This window comes from Eretmochelys imbricata, chromosome 2, assembly GCF_965152235.1.
Source record: "Eretmochelys imbricata isolate rEreImb1 chromosome 2, rEreImb1.hap1, whole genome shotgun sequence".
In the NCBI taxonomy this organism is placed as follows: domain Eukaryota; kingdom Metazoa; phylum Chordata; order Testudines; family Cheloniidae; genus Eretmochelys; species Eretmochelys imbricata.
Window position 1 is genome coordinate 69,355,887 of NC_135573.1, and position 24,094 is coordinate 69,379,980.

At 40.7% G+C, this 24,094-nt stretch overlaps 2 protein-coding genes across 7 annotated transcripts in view; one reads left to right on the forward strand and one right to left on the reverse strand.

The window, feature by feature from the left end:
- Positions 1-8,573, forward strand: part of LYPLA1 (lysophospholipase 1) — a 33,201-nt gene extending 24,628 nt beyond the window's left edge. For 3 of the 4 annotated variants that reach the window (XM_077810269.1, XM_077810268.1, XM_077810271.1), the window contains 5 exons: positions 814-884; positions 1,566-1,639; positions 2,677-2,778; positions 5,787-5,963; positions 6,935-8,573. In XM_077810269.1, the coding sequence (XP_077666395.1) occupies positions 814-884; positions 1,566-1,639; positions 2,677-2,778; positions 5,787-5,963; positions 6,935-6,988 (478 nt within the window). In that variant the 3' untranslated portion in view covers positions 6,989-8,573. The remainder of the gene's footprint in view (positions 1-813; positions 885-1,565; positions 1,640-2,676; positions 2,779-5,786; positions 5,964-6,934) is intronic. The other variant, XM_077810270.1, reaches the window with a different exon arrangement.
- Positions 8,574-11,684: 3,111 nt separating this feature from the next.
- LOC144261109 (uncharacterized) lies at positions 11,685-24,006 on the reverse strand. Of its 3 annotated transcripts, none has more exons than XM_077810272.1 (5): positions 23,261-24,006; positions 21,072-21,341; positions 19,049-19,096; positions 18,920-18,959; positions 11,685-17,954 (listed from the first exon to the last, which is right to left on the reverse strand). In XM_077810272.1, exons 2-5 carry the CDS (start codon positions 21,207-21,209, stop codon positions 17,800-17,802), a joined length of 381 nt encoding a protein of 126 aa, XP_077666398.1. In that variant the 5' UTR covers positions 21,210-21,341; positions 23,261-24,006; the 3' UTR covers positions 11,685-17,799. The 3 variants fall into 3 exon arrangements, 2 of the variants coding, with proteins under 2 accessions (XP_077666398.1, XP_077666399.1); XM_077810273.1 differs by lacking the exon at positions 23,261-24,006 and adding an exon at positions 22,051-23,242; XR_013345151.1 differs by having other exon boundaries at positions 11,685-19,096; positions 21,072-21,338; positions 23,261-23,985.
- Positions 24,007-24,094: the final 88 nt, after the last annotated feature.

Below are 24,094 nucleotides of genomic sequence, written 5' to 3' on the forward strand. Positions count from 1 at the left end.
TGCTACTAGTAATGGGTGGTATTGTTTTGTGGACAATTAACTGTTTAAACTTTACAAAAAAGCAGTCTCTGATTTCTTTCAGAATGGAAGCTCCAATAGAAAATCATGTTGAAATCCATATTTTTTTTTTTTTTGCTTTAAAGTGAGGATGTGAAATGTTATGTAAATCTTCCTTCTGTTGATTTTTTTCTTCAATTTTTTTTTTAGCTTTTTTATATTAGCTGAAAGAATTGTTTAATTCTAAGCATATGCCTGCTAATATTTGGACAAAAATATGACAAAAAATATTAATTTAACTCTGCCTATGAAATATCAAAATACTGAGCTGTTTATTTTGACAAGGTAGAAGAGGGCAAAATTCTCAAGAGATTATAGTTGGTTGAAAAGTTGAAGTTTTTTTTTAATTCCCACTAAAAGATTTCTCAATGTGTTTAGTATAAATTACAGGTGCAGCTCTACTATATAGTGCAGAAACTAAAATAAAACTTATATAGTTGAGCTTCTAATTCCTTGTGCCATAAACCATAATATTAAATAAAATAAATAAATAAATACAATTAAATATGCTTAAACTCTTAAGATCAGTCATTTCCGGGGTCTGATATGTGAGTTCTTGCATAACTACTGTTTACAAGGTGTAAACTGATTGAGCCTATTCTTAATAATGATCTGTAGGATAATAACACATCAGTGTGGAAAAAATGATCATTAGTAAATCTTCTCATTACTGTTTGTATGGCTATGTCAGTGTACAAAGGTGTGTTAGTTCCCGAGTGAATAAACTTTATATAATTGTGTTCTTTTTCTTTTAAGGTTTGATATTATTGGACTCTCCCCGGATGCACAGGAAGATGAATCTGGGATCAAGCAGGCAGCAGAGCATGGTACATTTATGAGTATTTTTAATGCATCTTCCAATTTTTTTAAATGGGTGTTTTCCAGATGATATACATATTTTATACATTATATATGTATGTGTATGTATATGAAACAGCTTCTTCATTTTTAGCTGTTTTCTTAATGTCAGTTTCTACCTTAGCTAATAAAATGATTTAAAATGGTGAAGTCGCTGATATATATTGTCAGTTTAACAAATGATTTTAAGTTTCTTAAATTGTGTGGGTGAATTTAGTGGCTCATTGATCAGTCTTTGTATTCCCCCACATCAGATGTATGCCTATCACCCACTAAATTAGGAACCTTCTAGAAAGTACAGCCCACTGAAGCCATACAAGCATGCTTATGACACCAAATGCTCAATAGTCACCACCCATTCTGCACCGGGACTTTTGTGTGACCCTGACCCAACAGTTTCTATTTTGGTACCAGCACTTCTGGCCTGGCATGAACTGCTGGTGTCCATAGCACCAGAATTCTTGACCCTAGTCTCGGAACTTTTGGTCCAGAGTATTTTGCTTGGACAGTACTCCATCAATTTCCCATCTGCCAGCTTTCCCTTGACACAGGGGAGATTAATACTGCCTTTTACCACCTATACCACCTCTTCTTCTGAACTCCCCTTGGAACTGCTACATATTAACTACTGGACTTCATTTGACTTGCAGTTAAAGTACTGATAGATCAGGAAGTGAAGAATGGAATTCCTTCTAACAGAATAATTTTGGGAGGCTTTTCTCAGGTAAGGTACTTGCCAGGAAGGGAGTTTCAGTTCCTATTTGAGGGAAGTTGAAGTTGTCTCCTTGGAACTGGGAAATCCTGTTAACGAGCAGATGATGCTAGTCATTTCTGAAAACAAGGCCTTTAGTTTCTACTTACTTCTAAAAGGCCACAAAAGTAATTATTTTCCTACTGTAAAAATCAACTTAGTGCAAAATGAGTTTACATACTACAAAACTGTTATAAAGTAATATTAAAATAATTTAAGTTTAAGAAGAATAGTAACTTCAGGGGTTAGTTCTAAAATTTCCATGTCATTTTGATTCGGTAAGGCATCTGCTTTTTGTATTCCAAAATACAGAAATAAATTTTATCTGAGTCTGAATTTTATATAGTTAATAGAAAATCTGAACTTCAGAAGGAAGGAATTATTATTTCCTGAATGAGTTGTCAAAGGTCTGCGGTAGACTTTTTGTTGCCCAGTGATAACCTGGCTAATAAGAATATACAAAAACTAATGTGAACAAAGCTGCTATCTACTTTTCCTTTTCATTGGCCTTCAGATGCTAACAGTTAGAGGAATGAAAGTGTTAACTACTCTCATGCACCTTATTGCATTATATGGTTTTAAAGTGACTGCGGCCAGACAAATGACCAAGAAAGAGAACTGTCATTATGGGAAGTGAAATTTTCTTTTGGCTCGCATATCATCAAGGGAATTATATAAATTTATTCTGTAGTCTCCTTTTAAAACAACAACAAAAATGATGTTGCCATGAGTCAGGAAGAATACAGGATTTCAGATTTAGTTTGCAATTATCAGTTAGGACAGTGCTGTCATTTTACTTGTAAACTGAACAAATTTGATCTAGAATAATTGAAACACAATAAGGATGGAGTCACCTGATATTTTTAGAAGTACTTTTCACATCAATCAGTTGAAATTGGAAAATATTGTTTGTAAATATAAGGGGCCACAAATCCTGAAATAATGGTGATAACTGTTTAATTTAAATGTTTAACTTCACCATTGTAATAGTTTTTAAATTTCTTGATTAGGGAGGTGCTTTGTCATTATATACAGCTCTTACAACACATCAGAAATTAGCAGGAGTCATAGCACTCAGTTGTTGGCTTCCACTACGGACCTCTTTTTCACAGGTATTGTACTACTTTCTTAAACATAACTCAGTCTTCAGTGAGCTCATTGAAGTTGAGCATTTGAACATATTTTTTCACTTTCATTACACTGTATCCACAGACTAACACCTTCCCCCCCATCCCCCACTAGACAGAAATTGCGTATGGTAGTTAGATAAACAATTCTTTAAATATGTCCATAGATTAAGGCTTTGTCTACACCAGCACTTTTGTTGGCAAAACTGTTGTCGCTCAGGGCTGTGAAAAAATACAGCCCTGACTGATGTAAGTTTTAAAGATAGCACACTGGCACTTTTATGTCTGCGGGAGAGCTCTCCCTCCAGCATATAGCAGCTACTTACAGCGGCATAGCTGCGACAGTACAGCTGTGCCGCTGTAAGGTCTATAGTATAGACATAGCTAAAGAAAGTAGTGCTGTCAGACAACTGAGGCATCATGTGAAGTCTAGTCCTTTGTCAAAGCTATTGTTAGGTGTTGGTGCCTGTGCTCTGTTATTGGAGCTAACAAATAAGTGCTTGTCTGCTCCAGTCCTCCAGGTAGCTGTGGAGCAGATATATGGGAGATTCCACTCTCCCGAAGTTGTTGGTAGAGCAGACACGCTAACCCAACATCGATTCCAGTAGAGGCTTAAATTTTACATGCTTCCTCAGTGGTTCTTTTGTTTAGCAGCAGCCCTTTCCTTTACTCCTTTCCTTAAATTTTTGTGTGTTTGCCGCTGACTTATCTGGTCACCTCCCCTAACTCTTGCAACTTTCTGGGATTCAAAATACCACTACCACCTCCTGTTGCTTTACTTGCTGTCTTGGAATAGAGGAATGGGAGCAGGCAGGAGAAGAGAGATTCTCTTTAGTATGTTTCTAGTCTATAAAAATTGAATGGCATATTTATGTTTAAATAACCTTTACCAGATGAGGGGCTACTAGTTTAAGCTTCAAGAGCCAGAATTGCATTGGTAATGAATAATAACACTTCAGATCTATTGGTATCAATCCATAAGATGCTTACGCTATGTCAGCATTTGACAACAATTTAGTTTTGCTTATGTTAAACATTTTGCTAAATATTTTTTAAAGTTGTTACTTAATTCATTATTTAATTTACCTTTAAAATAACAGTATTTATGGCCTAAAATAGTTTTGTACAAACATTTTTGCAAGTGTTATGTATTTTGGCTGAATTCCTTCTAGTACAGAATATTTTGGGGACATGGAGGAAGCAGTGTGTAAAAGGAATACATTATCCCTGTTGTAATTACATTAATTCAAGGATATACTGGGAAGTTTAGTGTTTATAATAGTGTTATCAGTGTGAGTACATACAATACCTATCTCAAACAACTTACTGAAGGCGGGGAGGGAAGCGGAGCACTCAGTAGTTTCCATTATCTCCCTGTAGTATCGGAGTGCCTCACAAATACACCTCTACCCCGATATAACGCGGTCCTTGGGAGACAAAAAATCTCACTGCTTTATAGGTGATACCGCATTATATCGAACTTGCTTTGGTCCCCCGTTCCTTGTTCCCTGACCGCCCCCTCCAGAGACACCCAACCCCCCTGCTCCCTGTCCCCTGACTGCTCCGACCCCTATCCACATCCCCCGCCCCCTGACCAGGCATGCAATGGTGGGAAGTGGAGCAACGCGGCCCCAGCCCGCTCCACTCCGCCACCTCCCAGCTGCGGCGCTCTGCTTCCCGCTGCCGGTGAGTGTGGGGAGGTTGGGGAAGGGATGCCTCCTCCGTACTCACCTGCGGCGGGAAGCAGAGCGACGCGGCCCCAGCCCGTTCCGCTTTCCTTGCCCCAGTCCCAGCCATGTCGCTCGGGGGCGGGGGAGCGTTGGGGAAAGTTCCCTCACTCACCTGAGGCGGGAAGCAGAGCTCCGCGGCTGGAAGCTGGCCGAGTGGAGCAGGATGGGGCCAGGCTGCTCAGCTTCTGCTGGTAAGTGCGGGGGGATCCGTTTCCTGGGGATCCCTTTCCTCAAGCTCCCTTCCCCGAGCGACACGTCTGGGGGCGAGGGAGGTGGAGTGGGCTGCTCCCGGCCCCCCCGGTAATCCCCCGGGCCACCCTGGGACTGCGGGGCCCCCAAAAGTGCCTGCCTCCCAGATTCTGCAGGGGGGAGCCCCTGACCACCTCTGAGATCCTCTGCCCCTTATCCAACCCCTCGGCCCTGGCCCGGCACCCTTAACACGCTGCTCAGAGCAGTGTGTCGGAGCTTTACTGCATTGTATGCGAACCCGTGTTATATCGTGGTAGAGGTGTATATCTTCATAATTCCTTTGTGAGATACAGTATTATCTCCATTTTACAGATGGGAAACTGAGACCGAAAGATACTCACTGTGTGTGGTCTTGCATAAGTGACTAATCGACAGATTCAGAATCACAACTCAGGACCTCCTGGCTCCCAACTCAGTGTTCATTCCTCCAGACGATACTATGTTGCTGCTCGAGTTGCTGAGCATCCTCAGTGGCTGTCGATTTCAATATTCAAAAATTGGTCCTCGGTTGTCTCTAGGTGGGCACTTGGTGAAATAAGGAATGCACAGTTAGTGCCACCTACAAAAAATTCTGATTTTAAATTACTTTCCCAGTGTCATAAAACGAGCCTGTAGGATAGAACCAAGTTCTTCTAGGAAATGAACTGCCTTATCACCTGTTCTCTTCCTGCAGTCCACTACCTTAATCTGTACACAGTTTCTGCCTTTGAGTTCTAGAAGATGTTTTATTTCCCCAGAAATTGTGCTTTAAAAGAATTCTAATTCTATAATCAATTAAATGATTGTTTAAAAATAGTATTAACATATTTGTAATTATTCTATTTTATTATGTAGTAGATAATAGATACAAAATGTAGAATAACATGAACTTGCAGACCATTCAGTGTTTCTTTTTCTGTCCAAACTCTGCTCACTCGCATTATATTGTTTGTTGTGTAGCCTCATTCTACCTTGAACGCACTAATCTTATGCAATTTCATGCCCGCCCTCCCCCCCCCCCCTTTTTTTTGACAGGGTGCTATCACTGGTGTAAACAAAGATATTCCTATTCTTCAGTGCCATGGGGACTGTGACCCTTTGGTTCCTCTGATGTTTGGTTCCCTCACTTTTGAGAAGCTAAAGAGTCTGATAAATCCAGTCGATATAACCTTCAAGACTTATTCGGGCATGATGCATAGCTCATGTATTGAGGTAATCTTCTAAATGAAAACAGGAATTGTTTTCGTAGAATTCTTCCTTTTAATGTCCTCTCAAAGCAGGAAAAAAGGTGAACCTCAATGCTCATTTTCAAGGAAAACAAATGTTTTTGAGTGACTAATAATTTGAGGATGCTGCTTTAATTAATAATTACTCTGGGCTGAATAAACCGTGAGCCCAGGATTGTTTATTAGCTAACATAAATTTCTTTCAAAAATATTGTTCACGCTAGCCAGGTGTTATAATGAATTTTTAAAATACTCTTGTTTTTCATTTAATGGAAAAAATGAAAACTACGGGAAACAAAATGAGTTGTTAAATTCCCTACCATCAGGTTGTTTTTTTTTAAAAAAACCTCATGGGCCTTTTTTTCTTCTTCCTCCCTCTTCTTTCCTGCAGGTGAGCAGGATTTTTCTTCCCAGAATGGTTGCAGAATATTTGTTTACATTGTTTCAAGTGAATTGGAAGAGGGGTTTGAATTCTCACAATGTAAACACTATGTATTAATTATTCTGGGAGAAAGAACCTTGCTGGCCTCCATTCAGGGACTTGGAAGTAGGAGGGATAGAAGGAATTAAGAGTAATAAATCAAAGGATGTGAACTACAAAACAAAAATGAAAAAAGCAGAAGATAGCTTTGGGATAAAAGCACTGGGATAGCTAGATTCTCTCAGCACTTTATAGAGAGAGGAGCTTTCTTTCGTCCTTGACTCTTCATTTGCTGCCTCCTGAGTAAAGTAATTCAAAGAGTATTCTGCTCTTGATGAACTAATCTGTCTGTTAGTTGAATTCTTCAGAGGGATAAGTATTACACTGAGGCATAAGAAATCTAATTATATGCTCAATTTGTAGCTCAGTTGCTTGTAGTAACTGCAGTATTGAAATACTAATTTAATGAGACGGCTAACTGCTGAAAAATATCTTAGTTGAACACTTGTCTAATGCATAATTTTGTTCTTGAACAGGAGATGATGGATGTAAAGAAGTTCGTTGACAAACACCTGCCACCAGTTGATTGACAAGATTTGAGTTGCCTTTTGTATAAAAACACCAGCATCAGCTTTGGTAGAATGTGTTAATCTTTTCACATGCCCAGTTCAAAAGCATTATTTCTACACCTTCTGTGTTGCAAATGTATACCAAGAACACGGACTAAGTAGCATATTTCACAAGTAATGGTAATCTTTCAAGTAAATCATACACTGGTGGGATTATAGGGAATGAGACAGCTAGATAGTGTGTCAGAATGTATCTGAGAATACAATTTTAAGATGTTTCTGATTTTTTGATTGCACCATTTTTAAAGCAGTCATGTGGCTAATTAAACTCATTTTGGTTAAATGAGCTGTTTAAACATGACCAGCTTGTATGCTTGGGATATGATGTATTCCTAATACTTGTTGAAAGTATATTAAGATACCCTGATATATATCTTGTACATAAAATGTGCAACATGTAAAACATAAGAGGCATGTGATGGTAGAATGAATATTAGTGAGGATAAAGCTTTAAATTTTAATGGTTTAAACATTGCTACTGCACGTGAAGAGGGTTGTTCTCTTACCTACAAATGAATACATACCAATGACTCTAGTTATAGCATTTATTCCAGTCTAGTTTTTAACCTTATAAATAGCGTCTGATGTCAGAAAAGAAAACACTTGCTATCTCATACACCCTCTACCCCCCAAAATGGGTTGACATCACAGAAACTAAGGGGACTCAGGTGTTTATCACTAGTCCTGTGTTTACCACTCATCACAATTTGGTGATAGCTCACGTTTATTAGTGTAAATTGATCTCTGATGCTGACTCATGAAACTGAGGTTTAAAAGAAATACATGAAACCTTTCCATTTTAAGATTCTTGTTTTCATATTGCATGTTTTTCCCACACTGGAACCCTCATGGGTTTTGTCTTGTGTAGCTTACTGAAATTTTTTAGAAGTATTGACAATGTATTTTACATGAGCAATTCAAGTGTCTTGTTTTATTTTTCTGCTTTGCTCCAGAATAATCAACTGGGAAAGCAATGCAGATGTTGCACACAGATTATGGGTATTGTTGAACAGACTCCTCTACAACATTGGTATTTAACTACTTTTTATTTCCTAAGTGCTGCAGTATGAATGTAATATGGAATTGTAATAACTTAGTCATTATAGTGAGAAACTGCCAACTGTTTTTTCTTTACTTTGATTGCAAGTTCATCATGGGACGTCAGCTTTTGTCTAAAAAGGAAATGACATGTATGACTTTCCACACGTAGGTGTGCTCCATGTTCATCCAGTGCCCTAGAATATTCTAGGAATATGAAAATGGGTCCTGTCAAACCTTTGAAACAGAAGGAATTCTATATCTTATGGAAGTTACAATTTTGGGAATTTGTGGTATAATAGAAACTGATGATACAAATTCAGCAATAAATTAACTGTGTTGAAATAGTGTCCTGCTAATAGAAAACTAGAGATGAAAGATCATTTTAGCAGAAAGATGAAATAGATGATCAATATAGGATTCCTTCCTAGCTTACTTTATAGTATTTTGTTCAGTCAAGTTTTAAGTGTCTGATGTTGAACCTAATACATCTTATTTTGGGAAATTATTTCCAGATAGCCTGAATTTTTCGTTTTAATTTCATCCCATTACCCCAATAACTACATACATCTCAGCTTATCAAACTAAATAGGATATTTCTCCATTTGATGTTTGCACACTTCAGCTATTTGGAGACTCTCATGCTCCCTTCTTAGCCAATATATACATATTTTAACTTCAATGCTTGCTCATAATTCTCACACACCCTGCCTCTGACTACTGTTCTCTAGACATCCTCCAATTCATCTTTCTGGTAGTGTGATGCCCAGAAGAGTACAATATTCCTGTCTTGGTCACCCCAAAATTGTACTGACAAGTATTATACTTCCTAGCTCAGAAACATGATCCCAAAACTGCATTGGATCCTTTTACAATCATTTCATGTTGCAAACTCATATTTAGTTTGCTTACCACTATAATCCCTAATTCTTCCATTATTACTGCTTCTGGCTCTTACTCTGTCATGTGTGTTGAATGATTTCTTCTCAGTATAAACTTCTCTTCCAAACTTATCTGTGCACATTTCTGATTTCCAAGTCCTTTTCTGTTATTTCCTGTACTGCTTGCAGTGCCTTCAGTTTAGTATTGGTTAACTTCATTAACAAAGATATTAAAATTAGACTAGTTTTAGCTCTGTTACCTGTTGTATCCCACAGTGTTTTCCCCAACTTTATACATTACAGTCCACTGTTAACTTTTGTTTACAATGTGTAGCCAGTTTGTTGTCCTCAAGGGTTCCTGTACAAGTCAGCTTGAATTAATTTTCCATTAAAACACATTGTCACTATCAAATGCTCTACTAAAAATGAATACTAATACTGGATCTACTGCATTGTGTGCTAATTTTGTCCAAATATCCAGTCATATCTAACAAGATTTATCTTTAAACAGTAATGCTATGCTGCTGCTTGTTACCCTTTAGGGCAGTAGTCACCAACCCGTAGATCACTATTAAATGGTCGATCCTGGAGACTCTCCCAGTCGATGGTGATCTCCGGCCACTAAAAGTCTGGTGGTGCAGCAGGGCTGCTGCTAAGGCAGGTTTTCTGCTTGCCCTGGCTCCACGCCGCTCCCGGAAGCAGCCAGCACGCCCCTGTGGCTGGGGAGAGGACAGGGGTCTCCATGCGCTGCTCTTGCCTACAAGCACTGCCCCCGCAGCTCCAGTTGTCTGGGATTGGGGAACTGCGGCCAATGGGAGCTGCAGAGGTGGTGCCTGCAGAGAGGGCAGTGCTTGGAGCCATGTGCCCCCCAGCCCCACGCTCCCTTAGCCCTGCTGCGCCACCGACTGGGAGCTGCCCGAGGTAAGTGCCGCACCCCAGCCCTAAGCGCCCTCCCGGAGTCAGCACCCCATACTCCCTCCTCCACTCTGAACCCCCTCCTGCACCCCAAGCTTTTGCCACAGACCTGAGCCCCCTCCCAAAGCCAGCACCCCATACCCTCTCCTGCATTCCTCACCCCCTCTTGCACCCCGGCCCAGGCTCAGCCTAGAGCCTCCTCCTGCATTCTGAACCCCTAAGGCCCAGCCCAGAGCTATGCCCCCTCCTGAACCCCAACCCTCTGCTTCAACCCAATGAAAATGAGTGAGGGTGTGGGAGAGCGAGTGATGGAGGGAGCGGGGGGAAGGGGCAGGGTAGATCCTGGATTGCACTTGAATTCAAAAAGTGATCTTGAGTATAAGAAGGTTGGAGACCACTGCTTTAGGGACTAGATTCACTAAATCTGGTGCAAATAAATGTAAACTACTACACCTTGCATCAGTCTGGCCCACTGTGCTCCAGGAAGAGATCCTTCAGTTTTTTCCACCAAGGAGGACTGCTGTGTAGCAGTGGGGATCAATAGGAGTTTGATGCTTGAAATTACTTCAAGGATACCTTTGAATCAACACATCTCCCTAGTTAGTGCAACATGCTTCTTGGGCTGTGCTGGACCTTTGTACCCTCTCAGATTGAAGGGAGGTTGTGTGGATGCTTTTGCAGCAGGAGCCTCTTCACTGGCAGACATGGCTACTGAGAATTCCTGCCAGGATTAGCATATGTGCTAGGTTGAATGAGCCCAGACAAGTGATTTTTTTTCTCAATATTTGTTCCATTATTTTACTAGGGGATAGAAGTTAGACCTATGGGATAGTAAATACCAAGATTGCACATTTGAAATCAGTACTGCACGTTCCTAGAATTCATTTTGTTTACTTAGATTTTATTCTTCTCACCCAGACAGAAGAAAGACATCTACAAACACTGTTAAGCTACTGAAAACAAAATTTGCTTTTTCTTGTCTGCATTTTACCCCCAAGAAATAGAGACCTACATTTTTGCTGTGACATTAGTTATGTAAAAAGAAAAGGAGTACTTGTGGCACCGTAGAGACTAACCAATTTATTTGAGCATAAGCTTTCGTGAGCTACAGCGATGAAGTGAGCTGTAGCTCATGAAAGCTTATGCTCAAATAAATTGGTTAGTCTCTAAGGTGCCACAAGTACTCCTTTTCTTTTTGCGAATACAGACTAACACGGCTGTTACTCTGAAACCCATTAGTTATGTAGTTTCCGAACACTAATTAATTTCAAACACATGCCTAATTTTTTGTTCAAACCAAATTAAATGTTTTGTTCAGTCGGAAGCTTTGGACCTGCTATTTGAATATTCAGTTGGTTCATAAACACAAATTGGGTTGTGCATTTTTGGACAAATCCTGCATCCATTACTGAGGCAAAACTATTGATGTCACTGGGAACATTGCCATAGTGAGGGCTGGAAGATTTGGTCTTTACCTCTTACCTTGTAAGTATTATATAATTGCACACAGTGGGTTGCTGACAAATAGTATATACTAGTTACAGTATATTAGAGTTGTTAAATGTATTCTCTCTATGAAGTGTATTGCACTTCATAAAACTGTTAAAATGCATCTTTTATATATAGGCGTTACTTGACACATAATGGATATAATTTTAAGAATGTACTATATAGGATGTTGATAATGAAGCCATATGTTTAAGGCCCGGGTATCTTAAATTTTATAAACAATCATTTTAATGCTTCACTTTCCTTTACGTTGAAGAATATAAGCAGATGTTATTTAACGTAAAAAATCAAGATGTTGTTACTTAGTTTACTCATTTATTTATGGTAAGAAACCTTGAGCTTTGTTGAAATGATTTCTATAGTAGGAAAGTGTAAAAATCTTTGTTTCTATAATTGTGAAATAAACTTCAAACAATCAGTGTTTGGAAAAAGTACTTTCAGATAACAGTTGTGTGGTAATAGTCTTTAGAAAGCCAGCTTTCATTAACAGTGTGTAATAGCAGTCACTTCAAGGATGTGGGGTATTTTATTTTATTTTTTGGGTGTTTTTTTTAAGTATAATTTGCACTCTCCATCAGACAAAGAAATTGCTGTTTCCCTCTACTTGGAAGGAAAAACTGTCAGTCGGCAACAATTTATATATTTCTGTAACCTTAGTTCTGAGGTATAATCTAACTTTTTCATCTTCACACTCCCAGAAAGGAAACTGAAAGAAAATGAAACAAAGTAATTTTTTAAAATGCCCTGAGAATTATGTTGCTTATCTGCCTGGTTTTTGACTAACAAACAAGAACTTCAGTCTTCCGTAACCTGCTGTATTGGCATAGCTTTCTCCAGGCACTTCTCTGCCTTAAGGCAGGCATTTTTTCAGTAATACAGTTTTCAACATCCTTAACAGTTACAATTAGTATTTTCATTTAAAAAATCAAACAGGAAACTGCAAAGTAAGAGGTTGTATGTGATCCTAGCAGCTGGTTCCATTCTTTGATTGTTCAGTGATGTACGTACCATATGGTTACTATATCATGAGTCATTATATGAAGGAAGGTCGGGTAATCATAGGGAGGGAGGCTGTGATGAGACAAACTGAAAAAAGGGAAAGGGGGGGAAAAAAAGAAAAGATAAAGTTCAAAATGTATGGACTTCTTTTGTTTTGTTTGGAGCATTCAGCATTAGGATGTGACAAATCTGCTTTTTTGTACTCAGATACCAAGTAGAAGCTAACAGTGACAATACAGTAGTATGTGTGTTTAAAATTTTTTTAACTTTAAAAAAAATGTATGTTTAAGCAATTATACTCAAATTACAACACTTATATTTAAGTGCTGATCTCTATTGTCTTGAATGCAAATACTGTGTTTAAAGCACTACTTGGGTACGTAATGGATATTACACCCCTTTCCAGCATTCAGTACTAAATTGCTGCTTAAAACAAAGTCTCTCAGCTTCCTATTTAAGGATAAATCTAAAAAAGGTATTGAATGAGACTCAAAATCTTCTCCATCCCTAAAGGCAATACTGCCTTGGGTAACCCTCAAAGGCAAGGCTAATCACTGAAGATGATCTCTGACATTGAAGTCTTTTTTTAAAAAAAGCCTTCAAATGTTAGCTCTCAGAGCTAATTTTAGAGTACTTCATTATCCCAAAAATGGTTTAGATACATCATTCAGTTACAAAAGAAAAAGTAAAGAGGGGACAGGGATAAAACTATTGGTTCTACTTTAAATTGACTTGTTGGGTCTCCTAGAGCCAAAAAATGTATGCTTTTGGAAAATTCCTTGGAAAATATGCCCATTCCTTCTTTGAGAAAAGATGTGACTTCTACTTGCCAGTTTACAGTAAGTTTATATAAGATATTTCAGAAGTGGGTGATCATGCCATTTCTGTAAAAATGTGAGTAGGTATACTATATTTCTAGTAATGGCAAAAAAAAAAAAAGTGCAGCTTGAGATTGATCAAACACTTAGTTTTGTGCTGTTATAAAAAAGCAGTACAGAAGCATCACTCATCAGTTGAATAGGATTCTAAACCCTGACATCCTCAGTGGAGTCTGTGTAGGGGAAATGCTAATGTATTGTATCAGAAATGTGCATCAGTTACTAAGAAGAAAGATCCAGGTTAGTTATAGAGTAAAGATTATACACGGATGGTATCGGATATTGAACTTTCAACTAAAAATATAGATAGGTATGAAATTGCGGATAAATTAGCAAAAATTTAGTCAGTTTTTAAAAAAGCTTTGAAAATCTCATGGACCCAAGCGGTCAGCTGTCTTAAAATTGCCACGGTGCTGGCTTCCTGTTTGTTTCTGTTGTATTTGATACTTAAAGTTTAGTGATATATTAAGTGTTGTGCATCTGAGTTAATGACTCAAGATTGTTGAAATAACAGGCTCAATTGGAATTATTTAATCTAAGATTATCAATCAGATTAGTACAACACTATACAGAAAGTAAGAGATACATACCACCCTTTGTTGTCAGACTAAGACCTGGATAGGTATCTCTCCTGCATCTGGAAGGGCTGTGCAGTTTTTATTTCCTCGGCTAAGTTCCCATATCAGTATCATTATATAGGGTTTCAGACAAAGGAAACCTTGTTGCCAAGAATATTCACCCAGAAACATATGATGTCATTTCTATACATTCTCCGTTTATCTGATTTATGTGTGAAGGTATGAGTATTTACAGCTGGGAGAACAAACAATTCAAGATATCTCGCCGTGGGTCCTTCTTACCCCACCATCATTCTTCCATAGTAATTCCCCAACAGGAAACATCTGCTATAACAATCATCCCTTATTAGTCTATACATACTTATGACAGCATTATATGTGTGTGTATGTATATATATAAGTTAAGGAGATGATTTCCAAGAATATCTGGATTTGTATAGACATGAAGGCATCGGAGATTGTTAAAATATAGATAAATTCCTGAATAGGGTTAGTTATCGGTCAAGGACCAGTATTCTGGGCCCTAGAATTCAGACATACTCTTTGTTGAGGTTAAAGATTCTAAAGAATAGTTTGATTGTGAGATATATATATATATATAAACAAAGAACTAAAAGTATTAATATTTACTAACAGGTACTAACAAGAGTATACTGTAATTTTTGACTACACCGTCTGATATTTCAGTGCAGGTTTTCATTAAACTTTAACGTTGGCCTTTTATCAAATCTAAAATAATATAACTATTTGCAGCTGTTTTCTTAAATAATCTTTCATAAAACACATTCTATTTCCACCATTCTTGCTCATTTGTTGTGCTCCGTTCTTAACCGTTTTAGAAGGGTACAAAATAATCTTTAAAATAAATAATATATAGTAACTGCATATGAAGCCAATATTTCAAAATAAAGAGCAGGGAAAGATACTCTGGAACAAAGCTTAATAACGTTAGCTACATGACCAGGTAACTTGCCCAGTACTTCAGCTTTACAAGTGAATCTGCTGTGTCATTTACAAGCATATCAAAGCAAATAGTAAGGCTTCATTTATTGATTTATTTTATATACTTGCCAAGAAGATTATACACACATTCCCTGTTTAAATTTAAACCAGCTTTCAAATGCTAAAGCAGCTGCATCACCCACAGGGGATTTATTGCAATAGAGAATCCATGACACTAGCTGCTGCAGTAGGGAAGGGTGGGACACATGATCATGGAGTGACAAGTAATGATTATTGTTACCCCTCCAGAGCTATTTATATATTTTTCTATTAAAAATACATTTCCAAATTAGTTACAGCTACTATTGGAGATTTCAAATGAAAATATATTTATTAGCAGCACTCTTACAGATTATAAAGTGGTATTGTACAAACAGAACCTAAATTCTGTTGAATGAACTAGCTAATGAAGTATAAACAGATTGAAAGGGACACATGCTCAGCAGAACCCTCTCTTGTATGGTGTGTTTGATTTACATAAAACTAGACATGCCTCTCCTGAGGTATAATAGATATGGCCACTAACAAACCGCATACTACTTCAGAAATTACTGAGAAAGTGCAGCAGGTAAAAAATTAGCAAGCTACCTTCTCACCCCACCTTCCCCCATGGGAGGACTGTGGCTCCTGGGGCAAGTCCCAGAGTTGATTCAAGGTAGACTGTTACAGTCTTTGGTTTGATGAACCTAAATTGCTGCTGTTTCTGAGATTTAAAGAAGGTCTCTATCCTGCACCCTCTGTAGGTGAACGAGAGAGGGTTGTCTGCTTGTAACTAGCTATATGTTCCCAGATCATGGAATATATCACCATGCAAACTTTTTCTCTTTTTCTTGGACAAGATTAAGATTTACAATCTTGGAAAGTGCCTTTTTACATGTGTGACGGGTTCCAACCAGGGTTTCACCTGGAACTGGGGTACCACTCAGCCCTCCAACTCATCAGCCTGGGTTTCCTCTCACACGGTGTTGCTGTGACAAGCTGCAGCCCGCTCCCAGTTTTACACACCCAGCTGCACTTGCATGCAGGCTCTGGCCAGCCACCGCATGAACCAGCAATAGAGAGGCTACAGCCAAAATAACCCCCAGTTCCCTAGTGTAAGACCCCAGAGCTGTACCATCCCGCCTGGTCAAAACCCCAACCAGTAGGAATTTATTATTCAGTTCACCTGCCTTTGATGTGGAGAGGAATATGCAACAGCCTTTGCTCATGGAGCTGAGATTTTCCCATAGACACTTCACTCAAAGGCACACTAGTTTAGAGCCCTGCCACCTAAGGGCTTCTGCTTCAGCCTCGGGCGGTAGGGTTTGGGTGTCGTTCCTGGTTATTCCATTAAAATGGGGTTGCATCCCACTTTGGGGTTGTCATAAATATAAAGGGAAGGGTAAACACCTTTAAAATCCCTCCTGGCCAGAGGGAAAAACCCTTTCGCATGTAAAGGGTTAAGAAGCTAGGATAACCTCGCTGGAACCTGACCAAAATGACCAATGAGGAGACAAGACACTTTCAAAGCTGGAGGGGGGGAGAAACAAAGGTTCTCTCTGTCTGTGTTGCTTTTGCCGGGAAGAGAAGAGGAATGGAGTCTCAGAACTTAGTAAGTAATCTAGCTAGATATGCATTAGATTCTGTTTTGTTTAAATGGCTGATAAAATAAGCTGTGCTGAATGGAATGTATATTCCTGTTTTTGTGTCTTTTTGTAACTTAAGGTTTTGCCTAGAGGGATTCTCTATGTTTTGAATCTGATTACCCTGTAAGGTATTTACCATCCTGATTTTACAGAGGTGATTGTTTTAAGAACCTGATTGCTTCTTCATTGTTCTTAAGATCCAAGGGTTTGGGTCTGTGTTCACCTATGCAAATTGGTGAGAATTTTTATCAAGCCTTCCCCAGGAAAGGGAGTGTAGGGTTTGGGGAGGATCTTTGGGGGAAAGACGTTTCCAAGCGGGCTCTTTCCCTCTTATATATTTGTTAGACGCTTGGTGGTGGCAGCAATAAATTCCAAGGGCAAAAGGTAAAATAGTTTGTACCTTGGGGAAGTTTTAACCTGAGCTGGTAAAAATAAGCTTAGGGGTTTTTCATGCAGGTCTCCACATCTGTACCCTAGAGTTCAGAGTGGGGAAGGAACCTTAACAGGGGTCCCGACCTACAGTTTGAGAACCGCCTCCCTAGATGATGTCACACCCTACCTTATATAGTTTTAACATATGGCAGCGAACCCTTTGTTCTAAAAACAGTTCCCAACCCAATTTGTGAAAAAATACAGGTACCCAAAATGGAGTTCAGTATTATGTGGTCTGGTCATATGCTCTTGCTGAGTCATAGCAGCCATTACTTACAGGCTGGCTAAACCATTTACAGGAAGGCTAAACTCTTCCATAGTCCATTGTCTTTGCTGATGGGCCATGAACAATGTCTAGCTTCTTCACTGTTGTACCTGAAAGGCTACCTGTGAGTGTTACTCAGAGTAAGCACATTTGAAATACAGATACATAGTCAATATTCATAACTTCAGATACAAAAATGAAACATGCACATGAATAGGACAATCATATTCAGCAAATCATAACTTTTCCAATGATACCTCACATGACTCATCTTGTACAAACTGCATCATAACCAATCATATCATAATCTTACCCCCATGATGAATATGTAGTGTAGTGTCAATATTTTCTCCACTGATTTCTTTTTTAAATATAAAGCTTTATAGGAAAAGCTGCTTGTAAAGATCTTGTGTTACACACTGAAGTGCTCAGAAGTTAAAAAGTGCCAAAGTTGCATGTAACCTTAACTAGGCCACCTTCTGTATATAAATTGATATAGTCTTTCATTCACACACTACTCCTTTAATACAAAACATTATAGTATACAATGTAGATACCATTTGTTGTACTATGTACTTCTCTGTATGTCAGATTCTGTGATGCTTACATGAAAAGTATACAGTAAATCATATATACCAACAGATGACAGACTAAAGCTTGATATTGTAAAGAGCTCTCTGCCTTTGCAGACCCCAGTTCTCCATGAGAGCTGGGTCTTTACCTGTGTAGAGTAAGCGGTAGGAGTGGAGCTTTAGCTTTGTATTTAAGTTTCTCATCCCATTAATTGTATCCAACAAAATCTGTTCTGCTGGGGAGAAAAAGATAGTTAATTTCTTTTTTAAAAAATACAGAGTGAATAATAGTAAGAAGAGAGCTTATATCAAGTCCAGATCAGTAAGCATAAAGTGGACAATTAACCATCAAATTGTTATATGAAAAAAAAAAACTTAGATTGTTGGAAAAATGGACAGGATAATTCTGAGATGTGATCATGTAATTACACTTATTAACATAGACTCACATGGTAGGAGAATTAGAGTTTCATCTGCAACCAAATTTTGGAGTTTGCCTTGAGTGCTGAACAGTTGTCCTATTAAAGTAGTTTCTCATACATACGATCAGTCAGTCCCAAGGAAAGTGAAACTGATTAATTTAGTCATATTCATGACCAATCTTAAAGTATTTTCTGTTAGAAATCTCTAGAATCAAATCTTTTACATACTGAGATGAAACTTCACTAATTTCTCAGTATGCTGTCTTTGTAGCAGCAGGGACAATTCATTGGAACTTAGTCATAGAGTTTAAGACTAAAAATGACCACCAGATCATCTAGTCTAACCTCCTACAGGCTATTAAATGACACGCAGCCATGCTGTACCAAGCCCAGCCAGAGTAGGGAATTCTATCCTACTTGATCCTTAGTAAGTCGTCTCCTATCAGCAGGATTTGGATCTGCTAAGTAGGGCAGTTTGTCTACGCTGCATTTCATCAGCAAAACTTTTGTTGTTCGGGGGTGTTAAAAAAACACACACCTGAACGACAAAAGTTTAACCGACAAAACGCAGCAGTGTGAATAGCACTCTCCTGCTGACAAAGCCACTGCCGCTCATGGGAATGGAAGTTTTTGGTTGGCACGACAGCTCTCTCCTGCTGACAAACAGCAGCTACACTGCATGCCTTTTAGCGGCACAGCTGTGTCGCTAAAAACCTCGTAGTGTAGCCATAGCCTTAGTAACGCCCCAGCCTCTTGTCTTTATTTTCTTCTCTCACCCTGTTGGTACGTTATCTTAAGGTGGCATCTAGTGTCCTCCTAGAAAAAACAAAAAAATGTGAAAAATGTGCTTGCTGTATGCAAAACGTGTTGTCACTTCAGCTGTGTTCCTTGGCAGCTTGTTTTACCTTAGGACGCGGATGCTGGTGCAAAACAACAGCCTGTTCCAACAGCAGCTGAAACAGACTAAAAAAATTAGTGTTGGACACGTGTTTGTCAGCAATACAAAGTTACTGGCTAAATACAAAGCAGATAATAGCCAATTCACAACAAACATTGATTTAGCAATTGTACAGATACATGAAAATCATCCAGAAATCTTTGCAGCAGATTGCACAAGTAATGGGAGCTGTGACTATGCTGAGCTTGTCTAGATTATTATTTGTTTTCATCTTCTGAAAAGGGAGGTGTATGAGCAGAAGCATTGCTGCAGCCATCAGCATTCTGGTCACTAGTCACTCTTCCCATTGTCTTTTGCATTATTTTCTGGAATTTTCTTCAGTCCACCAGTCTGGTTGTAAGGTGTATGCATGTAATACTCCAAAGCAGCTGGCTTGTCATTGGCACTGGGTAGCATTTAAGTTACCTTGCTATCATTTCCTTACCTATTACAGGCTGGACATTAGTAAGGTTGCATTTGCAGCTGCTGAGGCATGCAGGGTGGGTTTTTTGTTTTTTTTTTGGGGGGGGGGAGACATTTCCAATAAGCAAAAGCTATTTGAAAATGGTTCACTAGGCCTGAAGACTTTCATTTCATTCTATTCACTTTTTAAACTTGTTCAGGCTAACTCTGATTAAACACAATAGCTATGTTTACACTAGTTTTATTTTTTGTTTCGCACTAGTGCTGCCATTCATGTAGCTTGTCCGTTGGTAGCCCCGGCATAGACTGGCTGCCAACATTTTAACTGGCTCATCTAATACTGGTTGGGAAAATGGCAGCTGCCAGCAGCCTGTCTACACTAGAGCTAGTGCTGGTGGAACTGCAGGGGGAGGGGCGGAGAGAGAAATTTTAAGTAATAAGTCTAGAATAGACAAAGCTCATTAAGACAGGAAGTGGTTGCTACCTAGACTAGGGCATAGTTTCCCAAAAGGTTTGGCCCCATCCACATTCAAAGCTGAGTTAAGCCTGAATCAGTCCAAAACAATGTTTTAAAGGGTTTCATCAAACATGGTGTAAGCCTCAGCCAGGCTTGCTTACTTAGAATCAGAGAATATCAGGGTTGGAAGGGACCTCAGGAGGTCATCTAGTCCAACCCCCTGCTCAAAGCAGGGCCAATCCCCAATTTTTGCCCCAGATCCCTAAATGGCCCCCTCAAGGATTGAACTTGTAACCCCGGGTTTAGCAGGCCAATGCTCAAACCACTGAGCTATCCCTCCCTCCCCAAAAACTTTTCAAAATCTGGCCCTTTTCTCAGACAGGCCACTTGACTGTTTTTCTTAAAAATTCCCACCTTTGCTACCACTGGCGGAAAAACAAAGTCAGCTATAGGCACAGCCTCAAAACTATTTCCTGCCCCTGTAACCGCACAGGCAGTAGCCCCACTCTAGCCTAGCTGCTGTCATTTGAACCAATGTATCATTTCACCTGTCTTAGCCATGTCTACACTACAAACTTATGTCAATGCAAGTTACGTCAGATACACCCGCCTCAGTACATTGCTCGTGTGTGTGAATACTTGGCTCCTTGCATCAGTGGTGCGTGCACTCACCAGGAGTGCTTGTATCAGCATAGTGCTGTGCACCAGGGATAGGTATCCCATGGTGTATGTTGTGACCTAATAAAAATGAATTATGTTCCAAATAATAGAACTTTATTCTGCAACAAAATCAGTGCAATTTGAAAACAGATATAAAAAATGTAATTTAGTAAATTTTATTAAGAAAACAGAAATTATGAAGGGGAAAACATTCATATCTATTTCAGCTACACATACACTAACCTGTGAAAGCCACAGTTAGTGTACCTGAAGCTCTGTTTGTCTTTAATTTCCCCTGGGGTGGACGGTTAGGGGAAGTGCAACAATCCCTGATGCCCCACAAAATATGTGTGTGTGTGTGGGGGGGGGGATTTTGGGAGGTCCTGATATTGAGTTCTCAATGGGCTGCAGAGGGAAGCAAGCCCAGATCTATAGCATCCGTGTTTGCTACCTGAGAAGCCTCATTATGTCTCGGTGCATCTCCCTCCTTTTCTTGCTGGGACTCTTGAGCCTTTCTCCTCTCCACTCTTTCCTTCTCCAAGCTGCCTATAATGTTCATTCTGCAATGTTCATCCCTTGATGTGCTCATGGTCCAATGTTGCACTGGCTTTCGGATCTCACTGAACTTGTCATCCCAAGTCCTCTTCTTTCTCCTCCTTATCTGACTCAGGTGTTCTGTGGGTGTGAAGGGGGAACCCTAAAGGCTAGGCAATGGCAGCTGCTGAAGATAAAACACACAGAGGTACCATTGTCAGTGTATACATTAAAGAAAGCAAAACTTAAGATGCTGATCTCACTTCTCTTGCTCCCCTGAAGTTTTAAGCACTACATTCTCACTTCTTCTTGGGATTGTTTGTGCACTGTGCCAGTCACAGCACCAGCCAGTGACTGTGGCCTGCCTGGAGTTGGGGAAATGACAGGGGAATTGTTCAGTTGCATTCTAGTAGAAAAGGGCACTGACACTGAAAGTTGGCACTATTTTCCACAGGTGGTGGTGATTTATTTCACATCTGAGGGTAACAAAGGCAGAGAGAGTACAGACCTGTATGCTGTTAGTCTGTGTACTGCAGTGGTGCCTGCTGAACTTATTGCTGAACGGTTTGGGAAAGCATCTTACCACAGAGGAAGAAATAAGGCAGCCCTCCCTACAAACTGTTGGCAGAGGATTTCAGAGTACCTCTATGAAAGTTTCATTGTGACCTCTCAGGAGGATTCAAGGGCATCATGTGCCCAGCGTACGTAAACAAACTGCTCCACGTGGCCACCCCCTGCCTAAACCTATAAGGGAATGAGAAGCAGATAGCAACTCTACCTCCCTTGGTTGTACCACTACCTTTTCTAGCATGAGTTAATTAATGAAAAGTCAAAACATGTATCCTGCTACTTTAGGAATGCCACCTCTGTAATTGAAAATCTATCTATCTACTTACCCTTCCCTTACATTGGGCTCGACTGGTGAACTGACTAGACTGCAGTGGGGTCAAAAACAGGTCCTGGCTTACTGAGTACCTGGATCCCCTGGGCACCTGTCGCCCATTATCCTCCTCCTCCTCCTCAACCACTACCACCTCCTCCTCCTCCTCCGTGTTCACAGCAGGCGTCTGTGACTCAGGCTCCTTGCAGGTATCCATGCTGCTGTGGGGGTTGGGGGCGGTGTCTCTGTTGAGTATAGCATGCAGCATGACACACGTAGTAAAAGTGGCAGGTCTGCAGCTTAGTATCACATCCATTCGTTGTCCTCCCTGGCCCTCTGGTATGCCTGCTGCAGCTCCTTGGTGACACTGCTGCTAGTCCCTGTTGTACCCCTTTTCCTGCATCTGCTGAACAATCCACTCATAGATGTTGATATTTCTAGGCTGGTTTGGAGCTGTGCCTTCATAGCCTCCTCTCCCCATATGACCAGAAAATCCAGTATCACCTGTCTACTCCAGACATGAGTGTGCTAGAGCATGGAGCCAGCATAATCAGCTGGGTAGTTGCACTCAACAATGGAGAGCTGATAGGTGTGTTTGCCAAGTTGGGCAATCGGAAAAAGGAGTTTCAAAAATTTGTGGGGCCTTAAAAAGGCAGGGGGAATTCTGGTCTCCATGACCCCTGAGCAATGGAATTCACATTGATGACCAGAGCAGTCCATGTGAGGCACTGTAGGACAGCTGCTAGAGGACAGTTAGGGTCAAAATAAGTAACACAGGTTCTATGCTTGCATTGCATTCACCTGAGTACATTGATTGTGGCTTTAAGCTGCTTGGGGAGATGGTGTTACTATGTCGGAGTAAGAGGGCACTTATGTGGTTGGGAGAACAATTTAAGTGTACATGCGCAACTAGATTGACGTAAGCTGCCTTGAATCGACCTAACTTTGTAGTGTAGAACAGGCCTCTGTGTAGCTGACAAGAGGAGAGTTAAAACACAATGTGGCCAGTCTACACAAGAGCTAAGGTTGGCAATTTCCAGACTAGTGTGGACACAAGCTCCAATCTCAGGTTTGGTCTATACTAGTTAGGTTGTGCTCCCCCTGATGTAAGTGCCCTACTCCACTAACAAAATGACAAAATAACTCCACCTCCACAAGAGGCATAGGGCTTATGTTAGTGTAATTAGGACAAGGCAGTGTCCATGTATACACTAAGGGTTACTTACCTCAGCTGTTCGCTGTCATTCTTGTGAATTTCATGACTCCAGCAGGGAGCCATGAAATTGACCAAAAAAACCAAACAGGCTCACAGCTCTGGTGTCACGCTGAGGTGACTGGGGCCTCCAGCTAGAGCGTTGCTGCTCCTGGCTCCCCACTCCAAGCCAGGCTGTTGCCTCCACACTACCCTTTTTAAGTCCGTGAAAGCACTCCTGGCAAGGACGGGCAGCAGAGACAGAAGGAGGGTAGTGCGGACAGGACCGCATTTACTACAGTGGCTGTAGGTGGACTTAAGTTCGTAGCGTCGAGACGCCCTTGGTGAAGTAAAACCAAGAAGGGGAGCTGAAAGTGGCTTGCTGGGAATCCTGCTCCCGACCAATCAACAAGCAAGGCGGTGTGGGGCTTGTGGGGAGCCTCCTTCTCTTCCGGGCAGTAACAGCGCTTCAGGGCAGAAACGCGGAGCAGCCGTTTGTCCTTACAAGCGATCGTTGTGACGAGCCGCCCGGGCACCCGGGGCTGGAGACTGCAGCTCCCGCACCTGCCCGGGCCCAGCAATTAGCGCACCGCAGGGGGCGGGGGAACTGGCTCCCCACGGCTCTGAGGAGCGGGGTGCGGAGCTGCCGCTGTGTAGCGCGGGCCACGGTGCCTGAGCCACCTCTGCGCGCGGCGCCGCCCGGCGGACGCACCGAGCGAGCCGGAGTCCGGGCGGCGGCGGCAGCCCTCGCTCGCCGCTGTGGGGGCAGGGCCCGCGCCGCTAACCCCGCCTTTCCCCAGCTTCCCCCCCCGCTCCGCCCGCGCGGGTGGATGCTCTCGGGCTGCCTCAGTGAGGTCTGCCTCCCCTG